Source organism: Artemia franciscana, chromosome 5 (genome assembly GCF_032884065.1).
Source record: "Artemia franciscana chromosome 5, ASM3288406v1, whole genome shotgun sequence".
NCBI classification, from domain to species: domain Eukaryota; kingdom Metazoa; phylum Arthropoda; class Branchiopoda; order Anostraca; family Artemiidae; genus Artemia; species Artemia franciscana.
The window spans coordinates 24,511,706-24,524,559 of record NC_088867.1 but is presented as its reverse complement, the minus strand read 5'-3'; the positions used below and the strand labels follow the sequence as shown (position 1 = coordinate 24,524,559).

Below are 12,854 nucleotides of genomic sequence, written 5' to 3'. Positions count from 1 at the left end.
TTGTTTGATGGATTCAATTAATTTGGTTATATGAAGTTCAAAAACCAAAGCCGAATAAATCAGTCCCGGTAACTAAAGTTTAGTATTTTATGTGTATGTAGGCTATTATAAATGTACACGAGAGTGAAAATAGGTTCATGGTTTGCCACTTGTTACTAATGAGGAGTTCATTGTAGAAAGAAACTTCTTTTCAGCCTTCAAGTTAAGAAAACAAAATTTTTAAGTAAGAAGTTACAAGTTTCAGTTATGGTTATAAAATATTATAGTATACTCCCTAATATTAGACGAGAAAATAAGCTTTGACAACAATTTTAGTATAACGCCTTTTGACATACCGTACACAAGATCTTGTCATACATTCAGAGGATAAATGCACTAAAAAAGACTTACCAATCGCCTGAGGAGCTACTAAGTGAGCGAATCCTGCAGCAAAAACAACCAGTGAAACCGGCAATATCACCCAAGCAAAGAATTTGAGCTCATCGATGGATGTTAGGTCATACATTTGTATTCGCGCTGAAACAAAGTCAAACTCATCAGTTCCTTTTAATTCCATATGAACAGTAGAGATAATTCGGTATTTCCTTTTTGTATAGCACACACTCAAGAACTGAAGTTAGGTTAATCATAATGAAATATACCTGAGTATGATAAAAATATAATGTGTAGAAACAAATTTGGGCTATATATTTACATATACATTGAGAAGGGGGGAGGTAAAGGATAGAATATATTAAATACATAACCTAAACAAACATTTTCTAACATAACCTAACCAAAACATCAACTAAATGTTTAATTGAAATATTGCTACAATATATTTTCCACCGAGTTGAAGCTAATTGTTTGGTATAAAGCCCACTAAAACCGGGTATTGTCTCATTTTCGCGATACGATTTCTCATGTTTGTGTGCAATATAACAAGGAAGTACCGATAATTCTAATTCTAGCTAGAATATACAAAAGGATTATTTTTGTTGTCCATTTATAGGTCAAGTCGAATATAGGGAGGCAGAGACCTTGGCAATCCGATCGATATATTTAGTTTAAAGTGTTGATTAACCCGATTGTCAATTTTTTTATACATTTAATTGCCTTTGAAAAATGAATTATCTTGGTTATTAAAAAATGAATTAAAATAATACATCATCTTATACATGGGCTGGTATCACGTCTGATTTGTGGAGGAACCCTTCCGGGCTTCACTTTTCTCGATATTTTTGATTTGTTTTTACCTGAACTGGGAAAAAGGTGAAGGAAAAATCAAAGGTAACATCAGAGATACAAAGTTATTTTTGATGCAATATTCACGTGGTTTCGAATTGCTACTTTTACTTTCAAGTTGTGTAATTTTTTCTTTACATTCATGTTTCTCATTAAATTTTTACACTTTTGAAATGCTAAACATGGTATAAATATTGCGAAAATAAAATTATTTGTAACGACCAGGAACCTATAAACATATCTTGCACAAGTTCATGAATTCCATGCATTTTTTCAGGGGCATCTTTTGCCACAAATGGCACAGATTATTCTTTCGCAGTTAACAAAAAGAATGCCTCCTAAAACACTGAGAATTTTCTCTTTGTCTAAAACCTTCGCGACAAAATTGCGTCCAAAATGTTTAACTCTTATAGATTCATACCTCTATGAAGCTGGACAACAATGTAATCTTGCACAAAGCTAATGATGGCTACTATAATTCCAAGAAAAGCAAGAAAAATGGTGTCTTCTCCTATTTTTGCTAAAAGCCAACCAAAAACCCGGTCAAATCTTGAAGTCCATTTTCCTCGGTACGCCTGAAGCTCCTTTGCCCTCTCTTTTTCGGCTTTCTTTCGTTCTTTTTCAATTAGCTTGAATCTCTTCTTTTGATCTTTAGATTGTGCTATCAGGCTGTCTGAATGTAAGCCATTGATCTATAAACAAAATAAGAAGAATTACAAAATAGTGGAAAGACAGATGTCATGGTTGGCCTCCCAAAAAGTAACCTAGTAAAGAGCGAAACCCAGCCCAAAGTAATCTAAAATTTAAAAGTGCAGTAAAAAAATTGATAAGATTGTCCTTTGATAATGATTCAAAAATGGCAGCTTTTATTCCAGTTTGTCATACTAATAAAGTCTATTGCAAAAAACGAACCTGTCAATATTCCTAAAATTACACAGAAAGCCTATGAAAATGCAGCAGGATCAAAATAAAAAGTTCACCTTTCAGACTTTCACCGTCAAAACCTGTTTTTTGAGGTTTTCAGTCCCCTATTTTAACAAGAGCTAAGAGCTCATATGGCACTTGTGACGAGGCGAGAAGAGCTAAGAGCCAAGAGATCATATGGTGTGAGTTCTAAGAAAATTCTATGAATCAATAGATTGATTTAAAAAGGAAAATAAGAGGCTTAATGCCAGTCAGGATTTAAAATAAGAGCTCGGAGTCACGATGTCCTTCTAAATATCAAAATTCATTAAGATCCGATCACCCACTCGTAAGTTATAAATACCTAATTTTTCTAATTTTTCCTCTCCCTTTAGCCCCCAGATGGTCGAATCTGAGAAAACGACTTTATCAAGTCAAATTGTGCAGCTCCCTGACACGCCTATCAATTTTCATCGTCCTAGCACGTCCAGAAGCACCAAACTCGCCAAATCACTGAACCCCTCTCCCCAACTCCCCCAAAGAGAGTGAATCCAGTACGATTCTGTCAATCACGTATCAAGGAGATTTGTTTATTCTATCCACCAAGCTTCATCCCGATTCCTACACTCCAAGTGTTTTTCCAAGATTTTCCCCTCCAACTCCCCCCAATGTCAAAAAATTTGGTCGGGATTTGAAATAAGAGCTCTGAGATATGAATTCTTTCTAAAAAACAAATTTCATTAAGATCTGATCATCTATTCGTAAGATAAAAATACCCCAATTTTCACGTTTTCCAAGAATTCCCGTTTCCCCCTCCAACTCCCCCCAACGTCACAGGATCTGGTCAGAATTTAAAATATCAAATATCAAATTTCATTAAGATCTGGTCACCCTTTCGTAAGTTACAAATACCTCAATTTTCAAAATTACCCCCCCCTCCAATTCCACCAAAGAGAGCAGATCCGGTCCGGTTATGTAAGTGACGTATCTTAGACAGGTTTTTATTCTTCCCATCCAGTTTCATCCTGATCTCACCGCTTTAAGTATTTTCTAAGATTTCCGGTCCCCCCCAACTGCCCCCCTCCAATTATGCCTGATCCGATTGAGATGTAAAATAAGAGATCTGAGTTACGAGGTCCTTCTAAATATGAAGTTTCATGAAGATCCGATCGATCCTTCGTAAGTTAAAAATACGTCATTTTTTCTTATTTTTCCGAATAACCCCCCCCCCCCCCCAATAGATCGGATCCGTTCCAATTATGTAAATCACGTATGTAAAACTTTCGCTTATTTTTCCCACCAAGTTTCATCCCGATCCCTCCACTCTAAGTGTTTTTCAAGTTTAAGGTTTCCCCCTCCCAACTCCCCCCCCCCAATGTCTCCAAATCTGGTCGGGTTTAAAATAAGAGCTCTGAGCCACGATATCCTCCTAAATATCAAATTTCACTAAGATCCGATCACCTGTTCGTAAGTTAAAAATACCTCCCTTTTTCTAATTTTTCAGAAATAACCCCCCCCCCCCAACTATCCCAAAGAGAACAGATCCGTTCCGTTTATGTCAGTCATGTATCTAGCACTTTTGTTTATTTTTCCCACCAAGTTTCATCCCGATCCCTCCACTCTAAGTGTTTTCCAAGTCTTAGGTTTCCCCCTCCCTACCCCCACCCCCCAAAGTCACCAGATCCGGTCAGGATTTAAAATAAGAGCTCTAAGACACGATATCCTTCTAAACATCAAATTTCATTGAAATCGGATCACCCGTTCGTAGGTTAAAAATACCTCATTTTTTCTAATTTTTCAGAAATAAATCCCCCCCCCAAACTACCCCAAAGAGAGCGGATCCGTTCCGTTTATGTCAATCATGTATCTAAGACTTGTGTTTATTTTTCCACCAAGTTTCATCCCGATCCCTCCACGCTAAGTGTTTTCCAAGTTTTAGGTTTCCCCCTCCCAACTCCCCCAATGTCATCAGATCCGGTCGGGATTTAACATAAGAGCTCTGAGATACAATATCATTCCAAACATCAAATTTCATTAAGATCCAATTACCCATTCATAAGTTAAAAATTCTTCATTTTTTCTGTTTTTCCGAATTAACCGGCCCCCCACTCCCCCCAGATGGTCAAATTGGGAAAACGACTATTTCTAATTTAAGCTGGTTGACTTCCGTGCTGCATTTGACTCAGTCTATCGAAAAGCTCTTTGGCGGATTCTAGAGTTGACTGGCCTACCCGAGAAATATTGCAGACTTTTCAAGGCCTGCACCTTGGGACGGAGAGCTGTGTACAAGTTAATTGTCGGCGCAGCCCGTTCTTTCAAATCAAGACAGGGGTGCGCCAAGGATGTGCAGTGGCCCCAGAGCTCTTCAATGTCATCATAGATTACGTTATGACAAAAACCACTTCACGTCTCAGCTTTGGGCTCAAATTCGGAGATCATACCATCACAGATGTCGATTTTGCCGATGACTTGGCCATTCTGGCGGACTACATGGAGCAGCTGCTGGAAGCGCTCCGAATTCTGCGAGAAGAGTCTGCCAAAGTAGGACTGCATATAAACTGGAACAAAACTAAAATTATGGCCATAGACCGTCTTCTCCTGCTGTTAACTCTCCAGTTAGCCTGGACAGCACCACTAGCATCGAGGTTGTTAAAGACTTCATCTACCTGGGCTCCGTAATTTCTTCAAATGGCTCACTTCTCCCCGAGCTGCAGGCAAGATTATCTAAAGCGTCTTCTGTCATGGGTAGACTCAATCGTCACCTCTGGCGAAAACTAAATATCAGTCACACAGTGAAACTGTGGATCTTCAACGCTCTAGTCGGCTCTGTGATGCTTTACGGAGCTGAGACATGGCAACCATCAGCTGCAACCCTCAAGAAAATAGACGTATTTCATGCAAAGAGCCTGAGGAGGATTGAGGGCCTACGATGGTCCAACTTCGTCAGCAATGAAAAGCTTCTGCAGCTCACAAAGCAGTCTTGGTTTTCGACTCAAGCAGCCGAGCGAGCCTTACGATGGTTCGGGCATCTGCTTCGAATGCCACCACATCTACCCGCAAAGATGATCTATGACTTCGACCCTATCAAAGTCGGTTGGAAGCGACCTCACGGCCGACCGAAGAAACGTTGGTCCGACAGCCTGTCCGAGTTCTTGGCGATGGCAATCATCAGACAGGGCGAAGAGCAAATACTCGCCATAAAGTGGGTGAAGGAGGTAGACGTCACTCTCTACGCCGAGCAGTGCCCGGAAGGAGACTTAAGTCAAGTAAGTAAGTCAAGTCGTCCCTGATACGCCTGCCAAATTTCATCGTCCTAGCTTACCTGGAAGTGCCTAAAGTAGCAAAACCGGGACCGACAGACAGACAGACAGACCGACAGACAGACCGACAGAATTGGCGATTGCTATATGTCACTTGGTTAATACCAAGTGCCATAAAAACTTGAGGAAACCATATTTTAGTCTGTAAAGCACTGATTGCCATTTTTTTTTCTCCGTTATTATTGAGGCACTGGAGAATCGTAATGGTGTTTAAAGGCTCATTTGAAAGCTAATTATCCTTTCCATGTTTTCTTTCGTTTTGTTTTTATGGCACTTGGCATTTACCAAATGATATATGGCGATCGCGAGTTCTGTCGGTGTGTCCCGGTTTTGCTAGTTTGAGCATTTCCACATATGCTAGAACGATGAAATTCGGTAGATGTATCAGGAACCAAATACGATTAAATTAGAAATATTTTTTTCTTCCATTTGACCATCTGGGGGAGGGGAGGATGTGGGGGGATAGTTAGTTCGGAAAATTAGAAAGAATGAGGTATTTTTAACTTACGAAGGAGTGATCGGATCTTAAAGAAAATTTATATTTAGAAAGATATTGTGTCTCAAAAACCTTATATTAAATCCCGACCGAATCTGGTGACACTGGGGGGAGCTGGGGGCGGAAACCCGAACTCTTGGAAAACGCCTAGAGTTGGGGTGATCAGGATGAAACTTTATGACAAAATAAGCACAAGTCCTAGATACATGATTGACATAACCAGAACGGATCCACCCTCCTTGGGGAGTTGGGGAGGGGGGGGGGGTAATTCGGAAAAGTTAGCAAAATCAAGGCATTTGTAACTTACGAGCGAGTGATCGCATTTTAATGGTATTTGATATTTAGAAGGACCTTGTAATTTCAACCTCTTATTTTGAATCCTGATCGGATCCAGTGTCATTGGGAGGAGTTGGGAGGGGGATACGGGAAATCTTGGAAAACGCTTAGAGTGGAGAGATTGGGATGAAACTTGGTGGGGAAAATAAGCACATGTCCTAGATATGCTATTGACATAACGGACCGGATCCGCTCTCTTTGGGAGAGTGGAAGGGAACCTAATTCGGTAATTCTGAAAAATTAAAAAAGGGAGGAATTTTTAACTTACGAAGGGGTGATTGGATCTGAATGATATTAAATATTAAAAAAAGACCTCAGGTCTCAGAGCTCTTAATTTAAATCCTGACCAGATTTGGGGACATTGGGGAGTTTGCGAGGAAAATTGTAAATCCTAAAAAACGCTTAGGATGGAGACATCGTGATGATACTTGGTGTGAAGAATAAGCAAAAGTATTAGATACGTGATTTACATGACCAGACCGGATTGGCTCTCTTGGTCCCCCCTTGGAGGGATGGACCCCTTGTAGGGGGGGGGGGGTGATTTGGAAAAACTAGAAAAAATGCTGTAAATTTAACTTACGAACGGGTAATCAGATCATAGTTAAATTTGATATTTAAAAGGACCTCGTGTCTCAGTGCCCTTATTTGACATCCCGATCAGATCCAGTGACATTAGGGGAGTTGGGGGGGGGGACCAGAAATATTGGAAAACGTTTAGATTGAAGAGATCGGGATGAAACTTGGTGGGAAGAATAAACACATGTCCTAGATACGTTATTGACATAACCGAATCCGCTCTCTTTGGGGTAGTTGGCGGGGATTTATTAGTTTTGGCACTTCCATATAAGCTAGGACGATGAAAGTTGGCAGGCGTATCAGGGTCCAGATTAAATTAAATTCTCGATTTGACCATCTTGGGGGGGGAGTGAGCGAAAAAGATAGTTGAGAAGAATTTTGTTTGTCGATAAAACAAATGATTGCTCTTTTTAAGTATGGCTTTTGGTCTTGGGGTATGATTCTTGCTTAGAGTATAAATCAAGAGGGCGCTACGAGAAGTCTCAGGTTCGAATCTCGGACCATCCCAATTTTTACATGAAGAAGATTCGAAGCTAGATACATGATCAATATAGCGAGCCCTGAAAGTTGTCTGGCGTATCAGGGACCAGATCCGGTGACATTTGGGGGAGTTGGAGAGAGAGACCGGAAATCTTGGAAAAAGAGTGGAGAGATGGTAATGAAACTTAGTGGGAAAAAGCTCTTGGCTCTTCCGACCTCGTCCTAAGTGCCATATGAGCTCTTGGTTCTTGCTTTGTTTGTCTTTATCGCCATTTTTGACAGAAATTGAAGGTTATGATACAAGACGGTGGTTTTGTTTGTGGGTTTTGAATATCTCCTTCTCTCAAGGGGTCTATCATATTTGAATCACATAATGTTGCAAGATAGACTTCAGAGTTGATTTGGTGCTGTCTGCGGAGTGGTCATGCTTTTCAACTTCTAAATTAGTTTTAACTAGTAATAATATATTCAACAACTACTAATTCTACTTTTCATCAAATAAAGGTAACACTACGAAATGAATGATTACAAGATACGTTAGAAAAATCATGAGGGATCATTCACTAAGTCTGTTGACTGCATTTGACTGTTAAAAGTTGATTTGGAGGGAAATATCATTTTCTTTTAATAACAAAGGAGTCTTGTGGAACAGCCACAGAATGAAGTTTACAATTCTTGCTTTGAATGCTAAGGGATATAAGTGAAACAAATTATGGATTCGATCAGTATCCAAAAGTCCTTAATTTTGTAAAGAGCTAATTGTATTTGGATGGCTATCGTTTCATGAGTTTTTCCCATCCCCAATTATTCTTTTGTATTTGATTGACAAGGAATATCTTCTAAGTGGAGCCAGGAATATGAAAACCTCCTCTTGGCTTTCCTCATAAGTAGAGAAAGTTTAAAAAGTGGATTTTTTTATTTCAAATTAAAAAAAAATCAGAAAAATATAAACCTTTCCACGCAAGATTTCCGTGTATAGCTTGATCCCTTCAAAAATATAAAACTCGCGGTTTTGTGTCTTTTAGATTTAATCCAATAGTCAAAGAACGAAGTCCTAAAATCTAGTAAGAATTTTGAGGTTCCTCTTACGATGCAAAATGTACTAAAACATTTACACTTTCCACATTCATTATCCAATTATGCAAGTCATCTCACACTTTAGTCCATCACGATCTAAATCAGTACCATGTTCGACAAGGATAACTAAAATAAAGGTAGGGGGTTTTATCCCTTCACTAGAAGATATAAACCGATAAAAAAAGCCAGTCTTTGTAATCACTTTCTTATTTTTCTGCAAAAGAAGCTAATTTTTTAAAGCCCCTCCCTTCATTAAAAAAAACTCGCTCGCACATCTCCCCACTCCCTTGGGTAAATTTGTATGGGTATCCTGGATATGGATTCGTCAAGATAAGCGAAATAGTAATGTTTCACTTGTAGTGGATGCATATTTATCCTACCTTTTTACAAACAACAGGTTCGTTCATATAATTCGATTTTATGTTAACATATGCCATTATTCGTGGTGTTAGTTGAACTGAATAGGTTTGACTTTTAATCAAAATGTTTCACTAAAGAATATTGACTATTGGCAGTAACACAGATATGAATTAATCCCTGTAATTACAATTATGTGTAATAAATAAATTTCTTATCTCACAAAAGAAATATCAACAGAAAAAATGGAAGAAACCGTTTTATAGCAGTTGAATTTCCGTTAATGAAAGAAAGAGTTTACGGCACAAGAGCGGAGGCATAGAAATCTATTGTTTTATTTTGATTGTCTGGAAAACTTTTGAAGAGGATTATTGATAGTATCATTTAGGATCTTTCCTTATTATTTTTTCTAGAATCTATCCTTATGAGTTTCCAGGAAAGTCATAGCAATCGTTCACTTGGCACCACTCAGATCTTAAGCAGTGAAAAGTTTAATTTCTTGTGTAATCTAATATTGCTTCTAGGTTTAATCGAGCTAACTTCTTCTTCTTACAATAAGAATACTTCAAATTGTTTAGTAATGGTCATTGTTGTTTTCAGTACTTTTGGTTACTAATTACTAATTTAATCAATGATCAAATACTAATTGGATGCTAAGTTAATATTACAAGATGCTTATACAACATGTTGCGTAAAGTCCTTAAGTAATCATCTTTAAGTAATTATCATTCACGTAAATATCTTTTAAGTAAATATCTAACATCCAATTTGTTTTATGATTATTTTTCTTTGTAACCGGTGCTTGTGGATTGCAATCAGAGGTGCTATGCATACGTGGAGAAGTGATTCTCCCCTAAGTATACGGCTAGCTGGTAAAAAGATCTGTTGTGTGGTTCTATCGTACAAAGCTATGAATCAAAATATTGATCTTTATTAGTAAAATAGTTATAAAAAATGGTTCCAAGCTGATGGAATTGTTACCCTTGCAGAACCTTAGCTATCGAGGTTAGGATAAATTTGAGTTGCAATATCTAAACTTGTGTTTTCGATATCTCTCCTTATTTTCGCTCATCTTTTTCTTGATTTAAATGACACTTTTAATTTTACAAATATAACTATTATTTTGTTGTCAGACGTAAAGGTATAAACCAAATTTCTTACCGGAAGGATCCAATTCAATTTTGGTGAAGGTAGTCTCACCAAAAGGCTTATGCTTTATCATCAGGCTTTTGCAGTGCTTTAAAATTGTCTACCAAGTAAAAGAAGCTTTCGATGAATAACTTTACGGTTTCTAGTTTACAAAATTTTAGTCCCAAGTAGAGATGGGCAGCGGTGGTGCTTGAGTTTGTAACTCCTAAGACAGTTAAGATGGCTAGTCCCTGCCCCAACCCATCTTGGCCCCAGTTAAAGCTAGCTGAGCATCAACTATATTAGCACAGCAAAATGTATGGCAAATAAAGTCCATACATTATAAAGCTGCCTCAAAAAGCAGGCCTATGTTTACCCTAAGCCATTGTGTAACATTAGCGTGGTTATAACAGAAACGCTATGATCTATAAAGGGGGTCATCGTTAAATTTATAAGACCTGACAAAGAAAAGAATTGAAAACCATGTTTAATTAGTTACGGATCAGAATCTTGCAATGCGCAAGTAAGGCTGGTGGATAACATCCAGTTTATTAGCTATGAATTGGATACACTATTTCTCTGACTTGTTACATTTAACAAAGTAATTACAAAACGAGGGGAGTGTAGGGGACCTAAAATCACAGTGGTAAATAGGAAATATGATTTCTTATTTTGCAACAATACTATGAAACTAAAGGGAGGGTCACTGTTAAAAAATTGGAATACTTGAAAAGCTAATGAAGAAACAGAAATTATACCGTATATTTTCATTAATCGAATAAAAATCTAAATTCAAAGTAAGAGTAAGTTTTCAACGTGCTTTTTTTCCTGCATCAATTTTAATGAAGTAAAATATCTTTTATTTGAAAATTCTTAAAGTTTTTGATTCGGTAATTTAAAGTAGTTTAGATGTAAGAGAAAATCTAAATTAGTTGCACAAAGATTTTTTATACAGTTATGAGGACAAACCGAATGATTCAAATCTGTTCTTCTACCGTTTTATAACGTATTAATGAATACGACACAAAAAAGAAAAAAAAATAATAGTTTAGCTTTCTGCAAATCAAATCAGTGAATAGATTTAAAAAATTACTTTAAGCCGCTTCTTCAGCCCAGTACTTAGGTTTTTCCACATGAATTGAATTCATGAATGAACCAAAATTGAAAATTTCAAGGATTTGAAAAGATGTATTCTTTAATAGTAAAATAACGAATCCCAAGCATGGAAGACTGAAAAGGGGGCCATTTTTTTTAGCCATATGGTGGATGAGGAGAGGACTGATTTTGACTTAATTGCGCCTAATACAAGTTATTAAACATTTTATAGAAGTTTCTAGTTAATCTAAAATACTAGTGCTATTGGAAAAGGTTAAGTTACTTTTACAAAGTATTGTAGTTCTTTTGGCGCCTCTATACATATCTCCCATAGGGCATCTCTAACATAGATTATATCTCAAAATTTTTGTCTTGTTCGACATGACTATCTTAAAGTATTACTTACTATTGAAACACATACACATAGTAAGTCCTCAAATTATATCACTTGAAATAGCTGAAAATGCTAACTTGTTAAAATTTTCAAGACGTTTTTTATTGAATTACTTACGCTCCAGACGTTATCAATGAAGGGGTTTCATTTTGTCTATGGGTTCCTATATATCCGATTAATTGTCAAAAGGTGTTAAAAATAATAACCCAACATCACTTACATCTTTCATTCCTGTATCCATTGGAATTTAGTCCCCAAACTCCCAAGATCAGGCAGAGTAACCATTAACAAAATAACTGAAAGAATCTCATTTAATTTAAATTTAGTATTTTAAAAGAATTTTCGCAATATTGTCGTAAATCCAAATTATCAATTCTTAAGAACCAACAACTCGCTACGTGCTAAATTTACGTTCATGATTATTTTTTTATTTCCGAAAAAATGCGCCGAGTACAGGTATCTAAGAATATTAAGTACCTTTTATATTTTGATTCCATCCAAGCTATGATAAATTAAGGTCGGAATAAATAACTACTTCATTTATAAGATGAATTATGCTTAACACATCTAATTCTGATAGTGATTGACCTGCTCTTGCAAAAATAAAAATCAAATAATATGATAAATATAGAAAAACATGAAGTCTAACCACCTACCGACTTAATTGCTTATTGATACAAAGACCATCATTTCACTTTTATATCAAGGGGTTTTTGATTAGGGATCTCTTGCACCCTGCTGCCTTTTATCATGTAACTCTAAGATCAGTTAAGTTGACGTTCCATGTTCATCCAAATTGCGTATAGTCTTCATCTTCTAGTCTTCTGGATGACGCTTGATATTGACCTCGCCCTGGAAGGTACTAACTTCCCTAGACCAGTCCCATTTCCATTGCGTACGTGTTAGACATCAGAATAGTATGGGTTGATATTCTTAAAATAATTTAACCGTAAAAAACATTTGCTGGTTATTATATATAATGTGCAAATACATTATTCAAAAGACCAGGCTGATGACTATTAAATACTCTGCTAAAAAAACTAGACTGTCAACAGTATTTCATTCGTTTTACGACAATTTTCATGCCAGCATCTAATATAAGCTAAACAAAAAACAAGTTAATTTTCGTATGAAAGTAAAGATAGGAGGAAAACTGAAAACAAGAAGAAATTACCCAATAAATGAAACACTTGGATCACAATTTTAGTGCAAAAATGAATATTAAGCACTTTCACTTTCGAACCTGTGTGATAACACTTTTTTTTAAGTTTTTTACATTTTTCCAGACACAACCAATCTTAAAGCACTGAGAAGAAGACAAATCACAACTGGAGACTGAGTTGGCTGTAGCCAACTCGTATATCAGTTGTTTTCTTCTATTTTTCAGCTTAATTACTAGTTTATAGTTTCATTCGAAAAGAACCAGCTTTTATTTAATTTTGTCGATTTTTAATGTCCTTTAAGGTAT

At 36.8% G+C, this 12,854-nt stretch overlaps 1 protein-coding gene across 2 annotated transcripts in view; it reads right to left on the bottom strand.

Annotated features, from left to right (window-relative positions):
* LOC136027143 (chloride channel protein 2-like) overlaps positions 1-11,774 on the bottom strand; it is a 78,525-nt gene extending 66,751 nt beyond the window's left edge. The window contains exons 1-3 of one of the 2 annotated variants that reach the window (XM_065704112.1): positions 11,607-11,774; positions 1,646-1,916; positions 391-516 (exon numbers count right to left, since the gene is read on the bottom strand). In XM_065704112.1, the coding sequence (XP_065560184.1) occupies positions 391-516; positions 1,646-1,916; positions 11,607-11,627 (418 nt within the window). In that variant the 5' untranslated portion in view covers positions 11,628-11,774. Of the gene's footprint in view, positions 1-390; positions 517-1,645; positions 1,917-8,792; positions 8,891-11,606 lie in introns of those variants that run through there. The other variant, XM_065704111.1, reaches the window with a different exon arrangement.
* Between the last annotated feature and the right edge of the window lie 1,080 nt (positions 11,775-12,854).